The sequence below is a fragment of the Falco biarmicus genome, chromosome 1 (genome assembly GCF_023638135.1).
Source record: "Falco biarmicus isolate bFalBia1 chromosome 1, bFalBia1.pri, whole genome shotgun sequence".
Taxonomy (NCBI): domain Eukaryota; kingdom Metazoa; phylum Chordata; class Aves; order Falconiformes; family Falconidae; genus Falco; species Falco biarmicus.
The window spans coordinates 7,581,695-7,598,027 of NC_079288.1; the positions used below are offsets into that span (position 1 = coordinate 7,581,695).

At 48.6% G+C, this 16,333-nt stretch overlaps 2 protein-coding genes across 3 annotated transcripts; one reads left to right on the plus strand and one right to left on the minus strand.

Moving 5' to 3' along the window:
- Positions 1-2,510: 2,510 nt before the first annotated feature.
- Positions 2,511-5,602, minus strand: ATP5PD (ATP synthase peripheral stalk subunit d). 2 transcript variants are annotated; one of them, XM_056342513.1, is made up of 6 exons: positions 5,503-5,602; positions 4,947-5,077; positions 4,168-4,264; positions 3,237-3,308; positions 2,850-2,912; positions 2,511-2,714 (listed from the first exon to the last, which is right to left on the minus strand). In XM_056342513.1, exons 2-6 carry the CDS (start codon positions 5,066-5,068, stop codon positions 2,583-2,585), a joined length of 486 nt encoding a protein of 161 aa, XP_056198488.1. In that variant the 5' UTR covers positions 5,069-5,077; positions 5,503-5,602; the 3' UTR covers positions 2,511-2,582. The 2 variants fall into 2 exon arrangements, with proteins under 2 accessions (XP_056198488.1, XP_056198498.1); XM_056342523.1 differs by having other exon boundaries at positions 4,947-5,083; positions 5,503-5,562.
- Positions 5,603-5,637: 35 nt separating this feature from the next.
- Positions 5,638-15,947, plus strand: KCTD2 (potassium channel tetramerization domain containing 2). Its single transcript, XM_056342500.1, has 6 exons — positions 5,638-6,010; positions 7,383-7,491; positions 8,152-8,243; positions 8,940-9,035; positions 11,802-11,927; positions 12,514-15,947. The coding sequence occupies exons 1-6, from the start codon at positions 5,720-5,722 to the stop codon at positions 12,541-12,543; spliced, it is 744 nt and encodes a 247-aa protein (XP_056198475.1). The 5' UTR covers positions 5,638-5,719; the 3' UTR covers positions 12,544-15,947.
- Positions 15,948-16,333: the final 386 nt, after the last annotated feature.

Genomic DNA, 16,333 nt, shown 5'->3' on the forward strand with positions numbered 1-16,333 from the left:
CCATCCGCAAAGAATGGGATTCACCAGAGATTTTCCCTCTGATCCACATTCCCAGAGGTCCAGCCAAGTCTCTTCACCAGAGTCCTTTTTAATTTCTCCCTGATGAGCTAAGAAAACACAGCAGTGCAAGAAATGTTGCCTTTCCCCATCTGCACACACCCTTGGTTGGGAGGGAAGGGGAGAGGAAATAACTGACCTCTAATAAATACCTAAATTCTGCAATTTGCCTCCTGCTCTGCCTCCTGCCCAAACAGTAACAGACGTTGTCATGAAGACAAGACAGACACCAGCTGAGATGATGAAAGAAAGCCAGAGTTACCTCCTAACTGATGGAGAATGGAAGTTCACCAACCTCAGCATCATTGAATACGTGGAAGAGGTGGATAATGAAGAATATTCTGTGCTCACCTATGTGGTACAGCACTACTTTCCTATTATATTGTACTGATTTGCCACCAAAAAAAAAAAAAAGTATGAAATAAGATAATTTTCTACACTAGGGAACAAGCATTCACCCAACACATTATCTCCCACTCACCTAAATTTTGTCCATCTTCTTCAACAGATTTCCATGGAGAGACAACCCACTCTGTATATCCTGAACCTGATCCTCCCAACGTGTGCGCTGTATCTGCTGGACATGGCAGTGTTGTTTGGACCCAGCTCTCTTGAGGAGAAAATCAGCTTCCAGATTGCCATCATCCTCGGCAGCTCCATGTTAGCTGTGATTCTCAACAACATCCTCCCAACTTCCTCTAACAGACCACCTGTGATAGGTACCCATCTTTATCGAATAAAAACTAACCGATTTTCACACAGGTACCAGCCCTTGGGAAGGTCTTTGGGTATTTAAGGACACGCTTGTGAACAATGAAGTCACGAACAGCTTAGCTGCACCAGCTTGCTGGGGTTGGAAATTTCCCCCCTTCCCCACCAGGCAGGAGAAGGCAGGCAGGATTACATTCAAGAAAATGATGCCAGTATCACAAGCTCGCTTGGTTTTCTGTTCTGCAGTGGTATTCTTCTTGGGCACCTTCCTGCTCATGATCATGGCTCTGTTAGACACCCTCTTCCTCTTACACCAGCAGCACCAATCCCTATGCTCAGGCAAGGCTCTCGGAAGCTTCCAGCAAGGTAAAACCACCCATAACCTCTTAAACAAGCTGGGTTTGCTGCATTTTACTGCAGGTTTGTTTGGGCGAGGTTGGGTTTCCTCAGGGTAACCAACGCCTCTGGCAGTACCAGTGTGGTAGTCACCCACTGACCCCTCACACTGACACATGCTATTTGCTCTTTGCAGACGCGCACACCGAGCCAGCAATGAGAGCCACAAACAAGCCAACCACGAAACACCTCGGCGAGGGAGCCACCCTGCTGCTGAGCCTTCCCAAGGTGGCCCAGGGAAAAGGGCAGGTAGCCCAGCCCCACTGGCAACTCCAGGAGCAGGACCCATTTCTGCCAGTTCTGGAGAAGCTGCTTCTCTACAGTCACTTCTTCCTGTCCTTGGTTTTTTTTGCTATTATTTCTATGAAATGGAGCAGCTAGAGACCAGTTCTGCACAGCACTGGTTCAGCTGCTCTCCACTGTATGGCTTCTAACCTCTCCACTGTAATTTTTTTCCTGCTTGATTCATAAAAGTTGTTTCCGTTGCCCAAATAAAAATAAGCAAACCCGCAGGGCCCCGAGATCTGCATGCTTAGTGCTTTCTCCTCTAGTTCAGTAGAACTGTGCATGTTCTTACTCTGTGGGCTAGCAAGGTATCCGAATAGAGTAATTGTGAAATCGGGGGATAATACCTCCATTCTGTCTGTCTATAATTCTTACCGCAAACATGACGAACAGAAAAGGGAACTGATGCTCTTCTCTTATGTAGCTGTTTCCGTTTTGAGAAAAGGTGTTTAAGAATTCCATCTCAGATAATTAAATAAAACAATGCAAGGCTGAAGCATTTGTTTCTCTGAGTTTCAGCGAGATCCACATCATTCAGAAACCCAGGACAGAGAACAGGATCACCAGGATTAAAGGGGTGATATATTTTAAAGCATTGGAATGCTTTAAAAAAAATAATTCTTTTAAATGCATCTCAGCACATCTACACTCCTTCAACTTTTTTCAGTTGGCTGCACCTAAACCATCACAGCCAACCTAGAAAACAGCCCTAGACCTCTGCCTGTAGAACTGGCGAGACGTGTCTCCCACCACAGCGCACATCACCACTAAATATACATTCCAGCATCTCAACAGGTTTCATACCTTCAACTTCTCTATTGGCCTGACACAGCAGAACTACATCCCCTACACCCCAGATGGACAGGCGGTTTATTCGCATTACAGAAGATGCAATAGGGCTCAGTTTGATCAGCAGGTCTAGCTGGGATCTCGGTCCTTTCTACAAAACCGAGCTCACAGGTAGAAAAGAAAATCCAGAAAAAGTGGGCTGTTTGCAGGTCTGTGTATTGTTCCATGTTCTCAAAGCCTTGCAACGTCACGTCTAAGGTCTAAGCCACAGACAGGAGGGAAACTACTTTATTTAGAAGATCACAGCATCTGACAGTCGTTAGACAAACTGCTTCCTGACAAGTTTACAGATCAGCAATGGGTTTGTGGGGCCAGTACGGGTATTTCTCCTTGTCCAGTTTCGTTTCAGGGAAGGCTTCGTGCAAGTCTTCAAGCGTCATCTGTTCAAAGGGAATCATGTTCCTGAGCTTCTGAAGCTTGAAGTGGGAGCAGAGACAAACACGTTACAAGTCACTCGTCAGCAAGAAAAAAGCAAAACACATACAAGTAAAGACAAGGTGTGTGCCAGGCTGGCTTAAAAAGAATATTCACCAAGCAAAGTCCAGACTTACTTGCTGCTCATACTGGACAACACGAGCTTTGGAAGCCTGGACGTATTCAGCAGTGCTCTTCGCCTGCAGGAAAGCAGAGAACATGATAAATATGGTCAGGAAAAGGCAGTGACGATGAGTGAACCTGCAACCCCATGCTGGCTTTAAGTTGGCACCATCACATCAGACAAGTGGATAGAATCTTGATCAAAACCCATCAGCCAAACCCTTCCACGTGCAGAGATCCTCTTCCTTAGCCAAAAGCCACGTATGAAGACCAGAGCCATGCTCTAGCTCAGGCTGCCCTGCCCGTGCAGCACACACAGAACATTCTTTCCCTCTCACTCTCTCCCATCCCCAAAGAAGTCAGAGAAACCCCTGGCATTAGGGAACAGTTTAAACACTTACAGCTTCCTGCTCTTGGGCATCAATTTTGGCAGTTTGTGTATCCTTTGGCTCAGGAACCTGTAGTGCACTGAACTGCAAATCAAAACAGAAAACTGCTTTATAGTTTGACTGAAATAATCCCTCACACCAAGGTCATTCTCCCCAGCAGCAGGGGAGCATTCCCTCCTTTCTTCCTAGGATATGCTCACAACCATCTAAGTTAATGAGCTTTCTAAAATCGATCATTGCTGCTTGACTGTGCCCTTCACCAGCAGCACTGCTCACCTGTGAGCTTAAAGCGATCTACTCTGTACTGCATAGCACTACCAGGACAAATAATACCACACACGTTCATCACAGCACTGTAAAGAGCAAAGCATTGCACTGTAAGCAAGCAAGAACATCTAATACCAAAGACATGTCATATCACAGACTTAATTCCCCGTAAGACAAAGTTCCCAGATCCACCTGAGGTCAGTGGGTCCTCCCTGTCCTTGGAAGCCAGATTTCACAGTGCCACTGACACCACGTGTCCTTCAGCAAAAGCCTCCCTCAGGCTTTTCAGTTCCCACTTAGAGAGGATGGCAATCCTGCAGGCACCCACTAGTTTTACATGTTCCACAGCATGCAGAGCCGTGCTCGCCACCTGCTTCTATTCTTAAGTTAGAGAAATATTTGAACATTTGCTTCAGGAGAGGCACTACCAGAAAACACTCCTGCAGCCAAAATATTTAGCAAGTTTTCTTTCACCAGCTTTCTCACTTTCCTCCTGAAAGATGGCATTGAACTGACCTCCTCGAGGTTAGTGACACAGATCTGCAGGATGTAAAGCTGGGGCACCTGCTCACTAAAACCAACCTCCTCTGCCAATTCTGGCATTTTCCTCTCAACACCAGAAACACCCCCCATTTAAACCTCCAAAGAGCAATGCCCAGCTGACAAAGAGTCTGACCTTCTTCTGAAACTCGTCCACCATGCCAGCTTTAGCAACAGTAGCCTTGTAGTAAGCCCAGTCGATGGTCGGGGGTTTCTCCGGCAGGGTGGCCAACCTAAAGAGACGGAGCAGAGCAGTCACAACCAGCACCAGAACTAACCTCACACTATCATTTGCTCCATGCACAGTCACTTTCCAGACTGTCAACAGTCTGCTAAGTTGAGTTTAAATATTTTCAGGTCCATCATTAAACAAGCAGTGATGAACCATTTTCTGCAAATCCTTCTGCCCTTGGAACAGACTTCTCTGTACAGAAAAGAAGAGTTCAGCCTGCAGTCCTGCTCCACTTCAAACTACTACACAGCATCTCTGGGTGCAGCCCTGTAAGAAGGGATTAAGCAGTCTTCACACTGTTGAGCTAGAGGCTATTACCTGCAATAGCCAATGTTTGTATCAAGCAGCAGCTGCTGGAGGATTTGAGAAGGCTGATGAATGTGTACAGCATTGAACAGAATAACAAAGTTTGCAAAATGTTTTGAATGTGCCAAAGCGAACTGTTTTCACAAAACTGCTTTTTTACATTGCAGCTGTTGTTTTACTCTGGGAAGGGTTAAGTAAAGAAGATTTGCCAAAAAAAAGAGCCAGCAGCTGTGCTGAAGGTGACCTGTTTTAATGCCTGTATGTGCACTTCTGCGAGACCAGTTACTGACATCAGGCTCAGCCAGTTCAACCAGAGGCTGAACAGTTCAGCTGTGGTGCTGAGCTGCCCCACGTGCAGGAGCTGGGCAGACACTCACCGGGCTGACAGTGCATCGCTGCGGGTCTTCAGGGCGTTGAACATGGCCTTCTGGTTGGGAGGCACCCTCTCAGCGAAGGCCGCCCAGTCAATGGCCTTGATGGCAGCTCTGCGGCCCGCCATGGTTCCGGGCTGTGCCTGGGAGAGACGAGACCGCGTGGGTCACACAGAGTGGGGAGCGGCAGGGCCCAGCAACAGTGGGGCTGGGAGGATGGCTCCGGCCCAGGAACACCAGCACCGAGGGGCACAGGGTAGGGCCGAAGAGGGACCTGGACAGGGGGACCCCTCCTCAGCCCAGCCCCACCCCGCCGCGGCTTCCCACCTGCTCCATCGACCCCCCCCCCCGTAACCCAGGCCCGCCCCGGCCTGCTCCCTGCCTCAGCCCCGGGAACCCTGGAGCCCCCAGCCTCAGGAACCTCAGGAACCCCAGAGCCCCCAGCCCCCCGGAGTCCCCAGCCCCCTGGATCCCTGGACGCCCCAGCCCCCCGGACGGCCCAGCCCCCCAATCCCCCAGCTCCGGCCGCCCCAGCCCCGCGGCCCCGCCGCCCCGCGCTCACCTTCACTGACCGCCACCGCCGTGCCCAGGCGCAGACGCCAGCAGCGCCGGAAGTCCCCCCCCGCCGCCCAATCAGAGCGCAGCCTCACCGGAGATCGCCGCCCCCATCCGTCCCGGTGACGGCCGCCGCTTCCGGCGCGCAAAGCGCTTCCGGGGCAGCGGCGGCGGGCGGCGCAGCGGGCGGTGATGGCGACGCGGGGGCGCTGAGCGGCACCGCCATGGCCGAGCTGGCGGCGGCAGCGGAGGGGCCGCCGCGGGGCCGCACGCCCAGTCCGGGCCCCGGGGGAGCGCCGGGACCGCCCAGCCCCCGCGCGGCCGGAGCGGCGGCGGGCTCCGGTGGGCCGCTGTCTCCGCCCGGCGCGGCCCGGCCGCCCGCCGCCTCCAAGTGGGTGCGCCTGAACGTGGGCGGCACGTACTTCGTGAGCACCCGGCAGACGCTGTGCCGGGAGCCCAAGTCGTTCCTGTGCCGCCTCTGCTGCCAGGACGGGCCCGAGCTCGGCTCCGACAAGGTGAGGCCGCGGTGGGGCCGGCCCCCACCACAACCCCGGGATGGCGGGGGCCCGGGCGGCCGGTGGCACCGTGGGGCAGCGCCCCGACTCGCTGCAGGGGCAGGGTGACAGCCACAGCTGCCGCTGCCCCCAGGGCCGGCACCCCCAGCCGGGCAGGGCCGAGCCGCAGGGCAGCCCCTCGGTGCCCGGGCCCCGTGTCGCTCTGACAGGCGCCGGCCCCGCATCCCTCGGGTCTCCTTAAGGACACGGTCCCAGGGGTGGCCGCACCTCCGTGAGCGGGGCCTGGAGCCCACCCCGGGCCTGCAGCGCCCCGCCGCCCGCGGTGGCACGGCTCCCCCAGCCGCAGGGAGGCAGCTGGAAGGAAACTTCCCCTGGAACCAGTTATTTTAATAATTTCTCACCCCGACATGGTTGCGTTGGTTTTTTTTTTTAATACATTTCACTTTACTCCCCCAAAACATTACATGCATGTTCTTTACGTGGGTGTACTTTTGCAGGCACTGCAGTTTACCGTAAGGATTTTGCAAACTGTTGTTCTTGTAGCTGCGGGTTTCCTGCAGGATCTGCTGCGCAGGGTTTTGTAAATGTTTTGTGGGTAGGTCAGACTGAGAATGTCAGGTCTCTTGCCACTCACTGTTTTGATTAAACTCCAGTTTGATCAAAAGATAAATCCTGGTTGCAATCAAAATATCAGTGAGCAGAGATGACATTTCAGAATGTTTTTGCAGGTTTTTATTGCTTTAGAGCAGATTGATTGGCAGGAGAAACGTTGCTTTAAAGCAGTTTAAGGGAGTGATATGAAAAGAGTTCTGCACAGGAGTTGTCAGCGCTTCAAAGCTGGCTCAAGAGATGCTTTTGGTTGTGAATTGTTTGTTATTTAATGACAACAGTTACTGTATTGCGAGAGACGTGGCTGGGGCATTGCCATGTGCATTTTCAGTAGTAGAAGGGAGAAAATATCCTAGGCTGTTAGCCAGAACTGGAGATCCCGCTTTCCTCCAGAGTCTCCTAGTTAAACTAGCCTGGAAAACAAATGTAGACAGAACACAACTGCCAGCTTTTGGCTCTTACTATTGCAGTGAAATAGAACTGCTAAGCCCTGCTTTTCTCTCCAGGTATATAAACTCTGTTTGTAGAAGTCCTTGATTTGAAGCATCTGCTAGCATTATTGAGCTGCAACATTCGTAGCTGAGTTCAGATACTGAAAAAAAAAATATGTTGGTTTAAACATGGGGTCATTCTAACACCTTTCACAGGCAAATGAATCCAGGTTCTCAAGGAGAAACTGTTCAATTTATTGTTTTCAACTGAAATTATTTTTTACCTGGTGCCACTGAACCATCCCTGCTTCATTCCTATACACACTCCACAGGATGAGACAGGGGCGTATCTCATCGATAGAGACCCCACATATTTTGGTCCAATACTGAACTACCTCCGACATGGGAAGCTCATCATAAACAAGGAGCTGGCAGAAGAAGGTAAGAGAAGAATACGGGGGAAGAACTGCAAATGCTTTTGATTTTTGATAGCAGGATCCGAAAGCCCACATCAGAAATGGGCCTGAGTGCATGGGGTTCCTGACGTGGCAATGCGTAAGGGTGTGAGCAAGCCACATTTCCCAGTAGTGCTGTTAGTTGGTACCATTAGTTTCTCAGAAGGATGCTCATTAACAGGATTAAATAATTCTCTATCTTCCTGAAAGCAGAGGCCTGCAACCCGTCACAGTTCTGCTTAGCTCAAAGGCTTCTGTTAGCAGAGCAGAAGGTCTATTAGCACATCTCCTCTCCCTCCACAGACAGCAGGTCTTTACAAGCAGGCAGCTTTGGTGACTTCTCCCTGATGGGGCTGTGCAAACAAAATTGAGATTGTACCACAAGGCTTCTGATAATCCCAGGTAAAGGGGAACAGTCTTGCTTAAAGATCTTCTAAGTCACAAAAGGAGGTGACAGATAGCTGGTCATCTTCTTCCAGCTTGAGAGCACGCGATCGGTGGCAGTCTGTTCAGCATCTGGGGATTTTCTTATATCTAGGTTAGATTTGGAGTCAGGAGCAGGTGTGGCACCCTTGTAGCAGAATCATCTTCATTCTACCTTGTTCAAAGTAACTGAACGTGTCTCTGCTTTTGGTTCCTTTCTTAGGGGTACTGGAAGAAGCGGAGTTTTACAATATTGCATCCCTTGTGCGGCTGGTGAAGGAGCGGATACGGGATAACGAGAACAGAACCTCTCAAGTAATGCACAGGAACGTTTGTTGTATGAAGTCAGTCATTTTCTGTAGTGCAGCAGGAGGACGAGTGTGGCTGCAGACACTTCTAGTAGCACTCTTGGGTTTAGCAGTCATCTTTAACAGGGGGAATAAGTGCTTTTAGGTAGAGCCAGGGCACAGCTAGGAGAGAGTATCCTTTATGGTTTTGCAAGCACAGACCACCAAGTCATCTGGTTAACGTTGTAGAGAAGGGCAGTGAACAGTTAGACAAGAGGGGCCAGGAGCAAAGATGGGTTCTTATAAAGCAAAATGCACTGCTTTGGTAGGTAAAGAATAGGTCAAACTCTTCCTTCGCTAAACCACTTTCTGCCCTTTATATCCATCTCTCTCTAGCAGTTTTCCCCATTGCTGCTCAGTTGATATTGACATACCCAGTAGATACAATTTCAGAAGAGAAATGAGCAGTAAATGGCTTTGAAAGGCAAAGAAGTTTTGCTTGCACTGGCCTTTAGATGCCTAGAAGGCTTTTGAGAGGTATGCCAGCTGTATGTACCTGTTTGAGAATCAGTTGGATGGTCAGAAGGATGAAGAAAATAAAGCCTGTGGGGCTCAGGCTTCCTCAAATAACAAGAGCAGAGCAGGAGAGGCTTATTAATTTTCTAGCTTTATACTAGTATAACAATTACTAAACTCACACTTATTTTTATTCTCCACGCTTTAGGGACCTGTCAAGCATGTGTACAGAGTCCTGCAGTGCCAAGAGGAAGAGCTCACACAGATGGTGTCCACCATGTCTGACGGGTGGAAATTTGAACAGGTACCATTACCAAAGAACGGCAGAATCCCTCTGAAAGCTGCATATGGAATAAGCAGAGTTTGCTATTGAATTGCACTTCACACTGCTGTCTTCTTCTGAATAAGCAGTCTGAGCTGAGCAGCAGTCCAATGACATGAAATAACTGACAGGAAAAGGCAGAATTCACTCAAACTGCCAAGAGAGATTTCATTTTCTGTCAGGACTTCTTGTATCCTTGTCAAATCCCAGAGCAATTCTGCCCTTTTCCCACATTTCATTGCATATACCAGGCCCCAGTACAACAGCTTTATCCAGGAAGATTAATAGAACCAAGAAAAAACATGGCACAGCTTTACTGGAAGCTCAAAGCCGTGACTCTGGCATTTGTTAAAGATTCACTGAGTGACATAAGTACACTGCCTGCAGATGCCTTTGTAACACAGCTGGTTTCAGGGCCAGATGTCACCGAAATTGCACGTGGCATTAGTTCCAGATTTGGTTTCTGGAATCAAATACAGTCCTCTTACTTAGGAGGACAGAGAACTGGAAACCAGCTAGCATACGTGCTAATGCTGTATTAAGAAAGTGCAGAATAGGCTCTGCATTACAGCTCTGCTGTCTTCCCAGTTTGGCCAGCTTCAGTACAAGTGGATGTTGTGGGAAATGTGCTGATACAAAGCGAGGCATAAGATAAGCAACAGCACTTCGCTTGTTCATATGTATCTGTTCTGTAAAGCCTGGAAACTCCTGTTGCATAGTGGAGAGGCAGCCAAAAACTCACCCCTGTGAGCCAGTAGTGAAATCTTGCAACCAAGAGCCACAGCAGCTTTATGGAAAGGCAGTTCTGCAACATACAGGTTTTGCTGTTCAGAAATCTACTTAACAGAATTTGCCTTTCACACATGCATGTATACACCCCCAAAATCAAAAGGCTATCTGCAATGCCCTGCATGGGAATCTACCCCTTACATCTTTCCCAGTCTTGCTTTTCAAATCTACAATGACAGGATCAAGATACTAGTTCCAAGCAAATGGTCCTTCTGCCACCCACCACCTTTGCACAAACCACTGAGACCACTACCAGCTTCCTTCCTGTGCACTGCAGGCAGCAGCAGAATGTCCTGCACGCCCCACTCCAGCACACTCCCACCATCAGGAGCTGTTCTTGCCCTCCCCAGGACTTGCATTCAGGCTCAAACACCCCCGGGGGCAGCAAGCCTAAACAGAGCAGACTGACACAATGCTTTGGTCAGGGCTAGACCTCACACAGCAGTACAGCCTCTCTCCATCTGTGAGATGGTCCGGACGGGGTCACAGGGCCGGAATGTGGCAGTGGTGCAGCACAGGATGTGTCCCATGCTGAGACAGGCCCTGCTGGGAGGCACATTGTAGCTGCAGCCTATTGCCAAGGTCTTTCCCCAGATGTGCAGCCCGGCACAGCTTCTACCCTCCACCAAATCGTGCCGCTTGGCATGCTGAGGCATGTTAGGAAAGAGGGTGACAGATCTCCATACTGGGGACAAAGAGAGCCTATTACTAAACCTTAGCCTGGATGCCAGTGACTGAAGAGAGCAGGCAATCCTTTCACTGGATCAATTGATCCAGTCACTTCATAACATCAAAAAGGCTGGCTCAGAAACCTGCAGGGGAGCCAGAAGCGTAAAAGCTGTTGCAGCCTTATTGTCTGTCAGGTTTGGGTTCTTGGAGGACCATACAGCCTTTCACGTTCTCTGCTTTGTAGCATTCAGTCCTGCTTAAATCAAGGATGGAATAGAAATGTGCTATTTTAAGAAGCTTAAACAGTCAAGATGGGGAGCAGGGAAGGAAAAGAAATTTTTTTTTTTTTTAATCCTGTGTAGCTTTTGCCCTCAGCACAAACATCAGAATCTATTTAAAACAGTACTGGAGGTCAGTCAGTGTGACAGCCCCCCAGGTCTTCCTGCAGCTGCACTGTGACCACATAGGTGGTCATCAGTCCAGGAGGGCTGTGGACTGCATCTGTCTAATATATAAATACAGAGGTGTCTCTTCTAAAATCCATTAGGACATGGAAGTTAGGGTGCATGCTGCATAATAAGGTTTCCTAGATATACTCAGTTGATAAGATTCACATTGCTTTCTTCAGATTACTTAGATTTATTGTCTGGAAAGCAGAACAGAGTTGTAAATGACAAATCAGCTCTGCACTCCAGGATGTTCTTTTAATATAATAAAGATAAATGAGACAGATGGGATTTCTTGGATCGAGTCCAGACCCCTCATCACAACAGTAATAGAATATAATCCCATTTATGCAGCTACCGAACTCCATCTTGACAGCATCTACATAAGGAATGGTGCCGGTTTGCCACATGTTTCCCAGTTAATCTAACATCTGTCTGTGGTAGAGTTTCCTTTCCAGTTTTTACACATCAAAGTCACAGGGCAAGTTGAAGCCAAGTTCAGCATGGTCTGGGCTAGAAAGTCTGTGTTGCCTGCCCCACACCTGAATTAGCTGGATATTATATATTGCAAAATCTAACGTGTTTTTCCTTTTTCCGCCCTCAGTAATTGGCAAATGTCCTGTTATGTTCAGCACGGCAGTTTCAGGCTGGAATTTCTTCCCGGGGCTCCAGGTGCCACAAGAGGGCTCTGGAGCTCAGCTGTGTCTGACACAGGAGGCTGCAGGGAGACACTTGGGGTCCCAAATGGGTCTCACTGGCCAGTCATATCTCACAAAGCAGTTGTATGAATAAAACAAAAGTCAAGACTTGTTGATAGTTACCTTGGCTCTCTCCTTTTGCACAGCTGATCAGCATTGGATCTTCCTATAACTATGGAAATGAAGACCAGGCAGAATTCCTCTGTGTTGTGTCCAGGGAGCTCAACAATTCTACCAATGGCATTGTCAAGGAGCCGAGCGAGAAGGCAAAGGTAAGGCATCTGCTCGCATGCATGGACCTGCATTCCTCTGTACAAAGAAAAAGCTCCTTACACTAGCAGGTCCACAATTCGTAGCAGTAGTTCTGCAGTACCAGCTTTCCCATTTCCTCCTGTATGTGTGATCTTCCCCTCTTGGAAGATTTCATGTTTTACTGTAGGACAAGAGCTAAGGCTCTTTGTACATTTTAAATCAAGACAAAAAAATTAGAGGAAAGAGATAGAATTGAAAGACGAAGGCACCATAGCAAGGACCTTTGAGATCGGTAACATTTTGTGGTTGATGGATGGTGCAGGGATAGATAAGGTTGTTTTTTCCCTTTCAGTCCACTCTTCCCCCAGCCAGGATAGCAACAAAAGGCGACATTCTTAACTCCTGGCAGGCAGCTAAGCAGGATTTCTAGAAAAGGGGCTCAGTCAGCTTTAACCAGCCTGTCATTTGTTATCGTAGCCTAAAAACCAGCAAGCTACTACCCACATTAGTCCATCTTTCCTTTCTCTGCAAAAACAAGGACTCTGCACATGAACTTTTGCATCTAAACTTGTGCAAGGTATTTACAGAAACTCTTTTCTTTTTCAGATTCTTCAAGAGCGAGGATCCCGGATGTAATTCAAGAGTCCACCCCGTTAAAACTCCCAGATGTCAAAAGGGCAGCCTAGCTGAGCAGAGCATCTCTCCGCAGTGCAACCTTGCCCTTGTACAGTAACCGAGCTAATGCAAAGCAAAGCCGAGCCTGTCCTGCCAATGGCGAATAATTCTGGTCATAACCAAAGGCTCCCCTCTTACCCTGGAAACCAAGGAAGGAAAGGACTCTTCCAGTTGGATAATCCTTTCCACAAGTATTAGTTTTATTTTCTTGGCCAGCGCTGTATTGAATTTTTCCCACAATGGCTGGGCCGGATTCCCAGTCAGAGCCTTTGTGAAGGTTGCTCAGGTCCACATGCCCTTGTAACCGGTCCCACCTTCCACAGGCTGGTGTAGGTGGGCGGATCTGTGTTTGAGCTGTGCCATTTCTTGCACCCAGGTCTGCCACCAGAAAAGTGCAGGGACCTTGCAATGCTCCCCTCCTAATCAGCCAGCCCCCCCAAATCAGAAGAATGGGGCTTTAAAAGGAGAAACGAAACAACCACTCGTAAAAAACCCACACAGACTTTTCCATTCTAGCTTTGTATTTGTTCCTTGTTCAATTCCTAAGAGCTGAGTTTAGATACTAAGGGGAGGGGAAGCTGTGTGTACATCTGACACAGGTCTCACTGTTAACACTATTACGTATGGGCTCCTGGCATTTTCCAAAGCCCATTACTTCGCATGCATAAACAAAGAGACCTGTGTTCACCCAGGATAGTGACAGTTCTGTCCTTAGCCCTTCTCTACGGCAGAAGAGTGGTGACATCTTCCTCTCCCATACCCTGCCACGGCCATATCTCAGCCTGGTGCAAAGTCACAAGGTTAGGGACTCGTTGCTGCCAAGTTCAGCTTTGCCTTGTTTGTCTCCAGCAGCACGGGCTGCCCGTCTCCTCTCTTCTCGCCCAGGGAGGACTTCAGGCAGGATTTCTTTTGTACTGTAGCAAGCAGGTAGGTTTAGTTTTAACCCACGAGATCCTTTGCGGAGGAGATCCCCTATTTACATGCAGTGATTTATCTGCAGCCCCCTCACATCCCCACCTTTAAGAGATCACCTCAAATTGCAGAGGGGCATCACAGAATTGGGGGGAGGGGGCAGGGGGGTGGTGGAAAGTTGCCAAACTGTTGTAACGTTTCTTGTCCAAAGTGGTTCAGTGTCGACTTCTGTGACTTTTCTTTCCTTTGGGTTTTATTTTTCTGGAATGCCTTGGATGGATGTGCAAAATGTTCGTTTGTGCCTCTCTTGAATTCTGATCTAAGCCAAACTGCAGTCACTGGTTCCCTCTGTGCCATCCCTAACCAAGGGCATGTCCCTCCTAGTCTGGTAAATGGAATTTCTTAGGAATTTGCTGCATGTTTTTCCCCTTTCATCCAGGCTTTGTTCTTTGTAGCCCAAGCGTCCAGGCATTTGGGTCTTTTTGAGTCAAGTCCCAAACTGACATTAAACGCAAAGCTTCAGAGATGCCGGAATTCACAGACATTAAGCTCAGAGCAGATGCTTCTCAAGAAGGTATCAGAAAATTCCTCACCTGGGCTGAGGAGTTGGGCTCCTTTCTGGAGGACTTCAGCTACCTGTGATCTCATAGTTTTGAGATAGAATTAGGCAGGTTTCCCATCTTCTTGCTTGTTGCTGGCAGGGCCTTGCAGCCCCATTACCAACAGTCCAACAAGCAGTTCAGCAAGACGCGCAGCAAAGACGCTGTCACCGCTGCACTGTCTGCCTCTCTTCAGTTCTGTACATACTCTTGCCTGCCCTCTCCCATCTTGCTTTGCCAACGTACCTCCTCCGGTGGAAGCTTTGCCTCATTCTCAAGAAAAGCTGGTTAATTACCTGTGCTAGTTTAATCCCGGTAACAACAGACTGTGCCAAATGTCTTTGAATTCACGTTGTGTCAGTTACAGGCTGCTGAAATGCAGCCGGCTTGCCATCACGCTGAAGAACCCAGCTCTTCTTCCCTCCATCTTCCCTGCTGATAACGTGGTGAGGTGGTACTGGTGTGATTAGACCGTACGCCTTGGCTGGGCCTAAATAACACTGTGATGTGTACAGATCTCCTCTGTCGGTATCTTGTAGCCTCAGTCATTGTCCATCTGTGCTCACTGCTAAGAAATCAAGCAGCATGTGTATGCAAGTTAGCAGGCTAAAAAGCCCTTTAACACTCTCATCTGTCTTCTTTCCCTTCCTCAGACAAGGGAGTTTCTGGGAACTGGTCAAGAAATATCAAACTAAAGGCAACAGGAACCGGTCGAGCAGTTTTTGTCACATCCATGCCAGCTGAGCACCCTGCTGTTCAAACCATCAAGCTCAAAGCATCACTAGTTGCAAAGGGAGACTTTCTGTCCAGTACAGCTCAAGTAGGTAAAAGCGATACCTCCTTGCTCTTTTGTATCACCACAAATGCCGTACGTGGTGAAGCCCACCGGAGGACTGCCAGATGCGAGAGTGATGCTATCACTTTCCCCTCTGAGCCACAGAGAGCCTAGTAATTACTGTCTGAACGGAACAGCTGTTTAACTCAAATGCATTAAAAAGGCTATCAAAGTTGCATCTTGGTTTTCCCCTCCATGCTGCTTTCTGCAGCGAGGACGCGCCAAGGGATCGAAGACAATTTGGGTTCAATTGCAGGGTCTTCTAAGTTCAACAGAACAAATTTATGGTAGAAAACCCATCATTGGTACTGGACACTCAAGTTCTTGGGTGATATTTAGGACCAGGCATGAAGTCCATCCCGAGCAGGTACATTCCCAGTGGAGGATTTCTCCTTTCCTGACTGCTAGGTCACCTTTACCCTGAGACCAAGGCAGGTCTCGGCATCATGCACCAGTTGCATCCCTTCTGTGCTCAAGACAGGGCTTGTCCTTCCATTGCCTTTCACTCAGTCACAACTATATCAAAACTAGTGCTGAATTAAGATGAAATTTATCCCATTCACTCTCAAAAAGGTAGCATGGTGTGGTGAGTAGGGTAGGTGAGCAGGGGTAGAACTACTGGAATATCCAAGAGCGTTTGTGCCTCTTGGGAAGGTTCACTTTAAAGCATTAATCCTGGGAATGGAGAGTATGACACTTTGGGTTTTTTTTTTAAACTTTCCCAGTGGCCTAAATTGTTCCATTGTGGCATGACTGGAAATAACCTCTTAAAAGTGTCTTTGTTTCTGCACATTTTTTTAAAAAAATCGATTTTTCTCAGGGGTGACTGAGTGGGCTGAGGCAAAGGGGGCATGTTTTGCTGCAGGGCAATGGGACGGAGCAGCTCCCCAGTCCTGCAGCTGGGCTGTGGGCTCCTCCCCTCGCGTTTGCCTGCAAACCTGGAGGTTTTGTACAGTTTGTCACATGTCAGTGCCCTTTGCTACCGTTTCTCTTTGTTTATTAAATGTGTTTGAATAACAGTTGAGATTCTGTGATTAATTATTTTTTTTTTCAATAAAGATTCTGAAATGGGTTTGACAAGTTTGAACAAACGGTCTACAGCCTGCTGCTTTCTCGGCATCCATGTCCAGCCTTCCCACGCAAACACTGCACTGTGGGGAAAGGAACCTGCAAAATGGGTACCTGCTTCGGGCCCGTTAGAGAAATGGGCCCGAAGTTCAGTTAGAGAAATGATTTGCCAAGAGGAGACTCTTAATTAGATTTTGGAGTCCTTCTAATGTTACTTTCAGAGAAAGAGGCAAACCGAAGCCTGTTTCTGATTTTCTGTTCTACAAAAAGAATTTAAACTTCCACGCTTATCTTTACCATTTCCACTGACAACCACAAGCAAGCAGAACAGCAATAC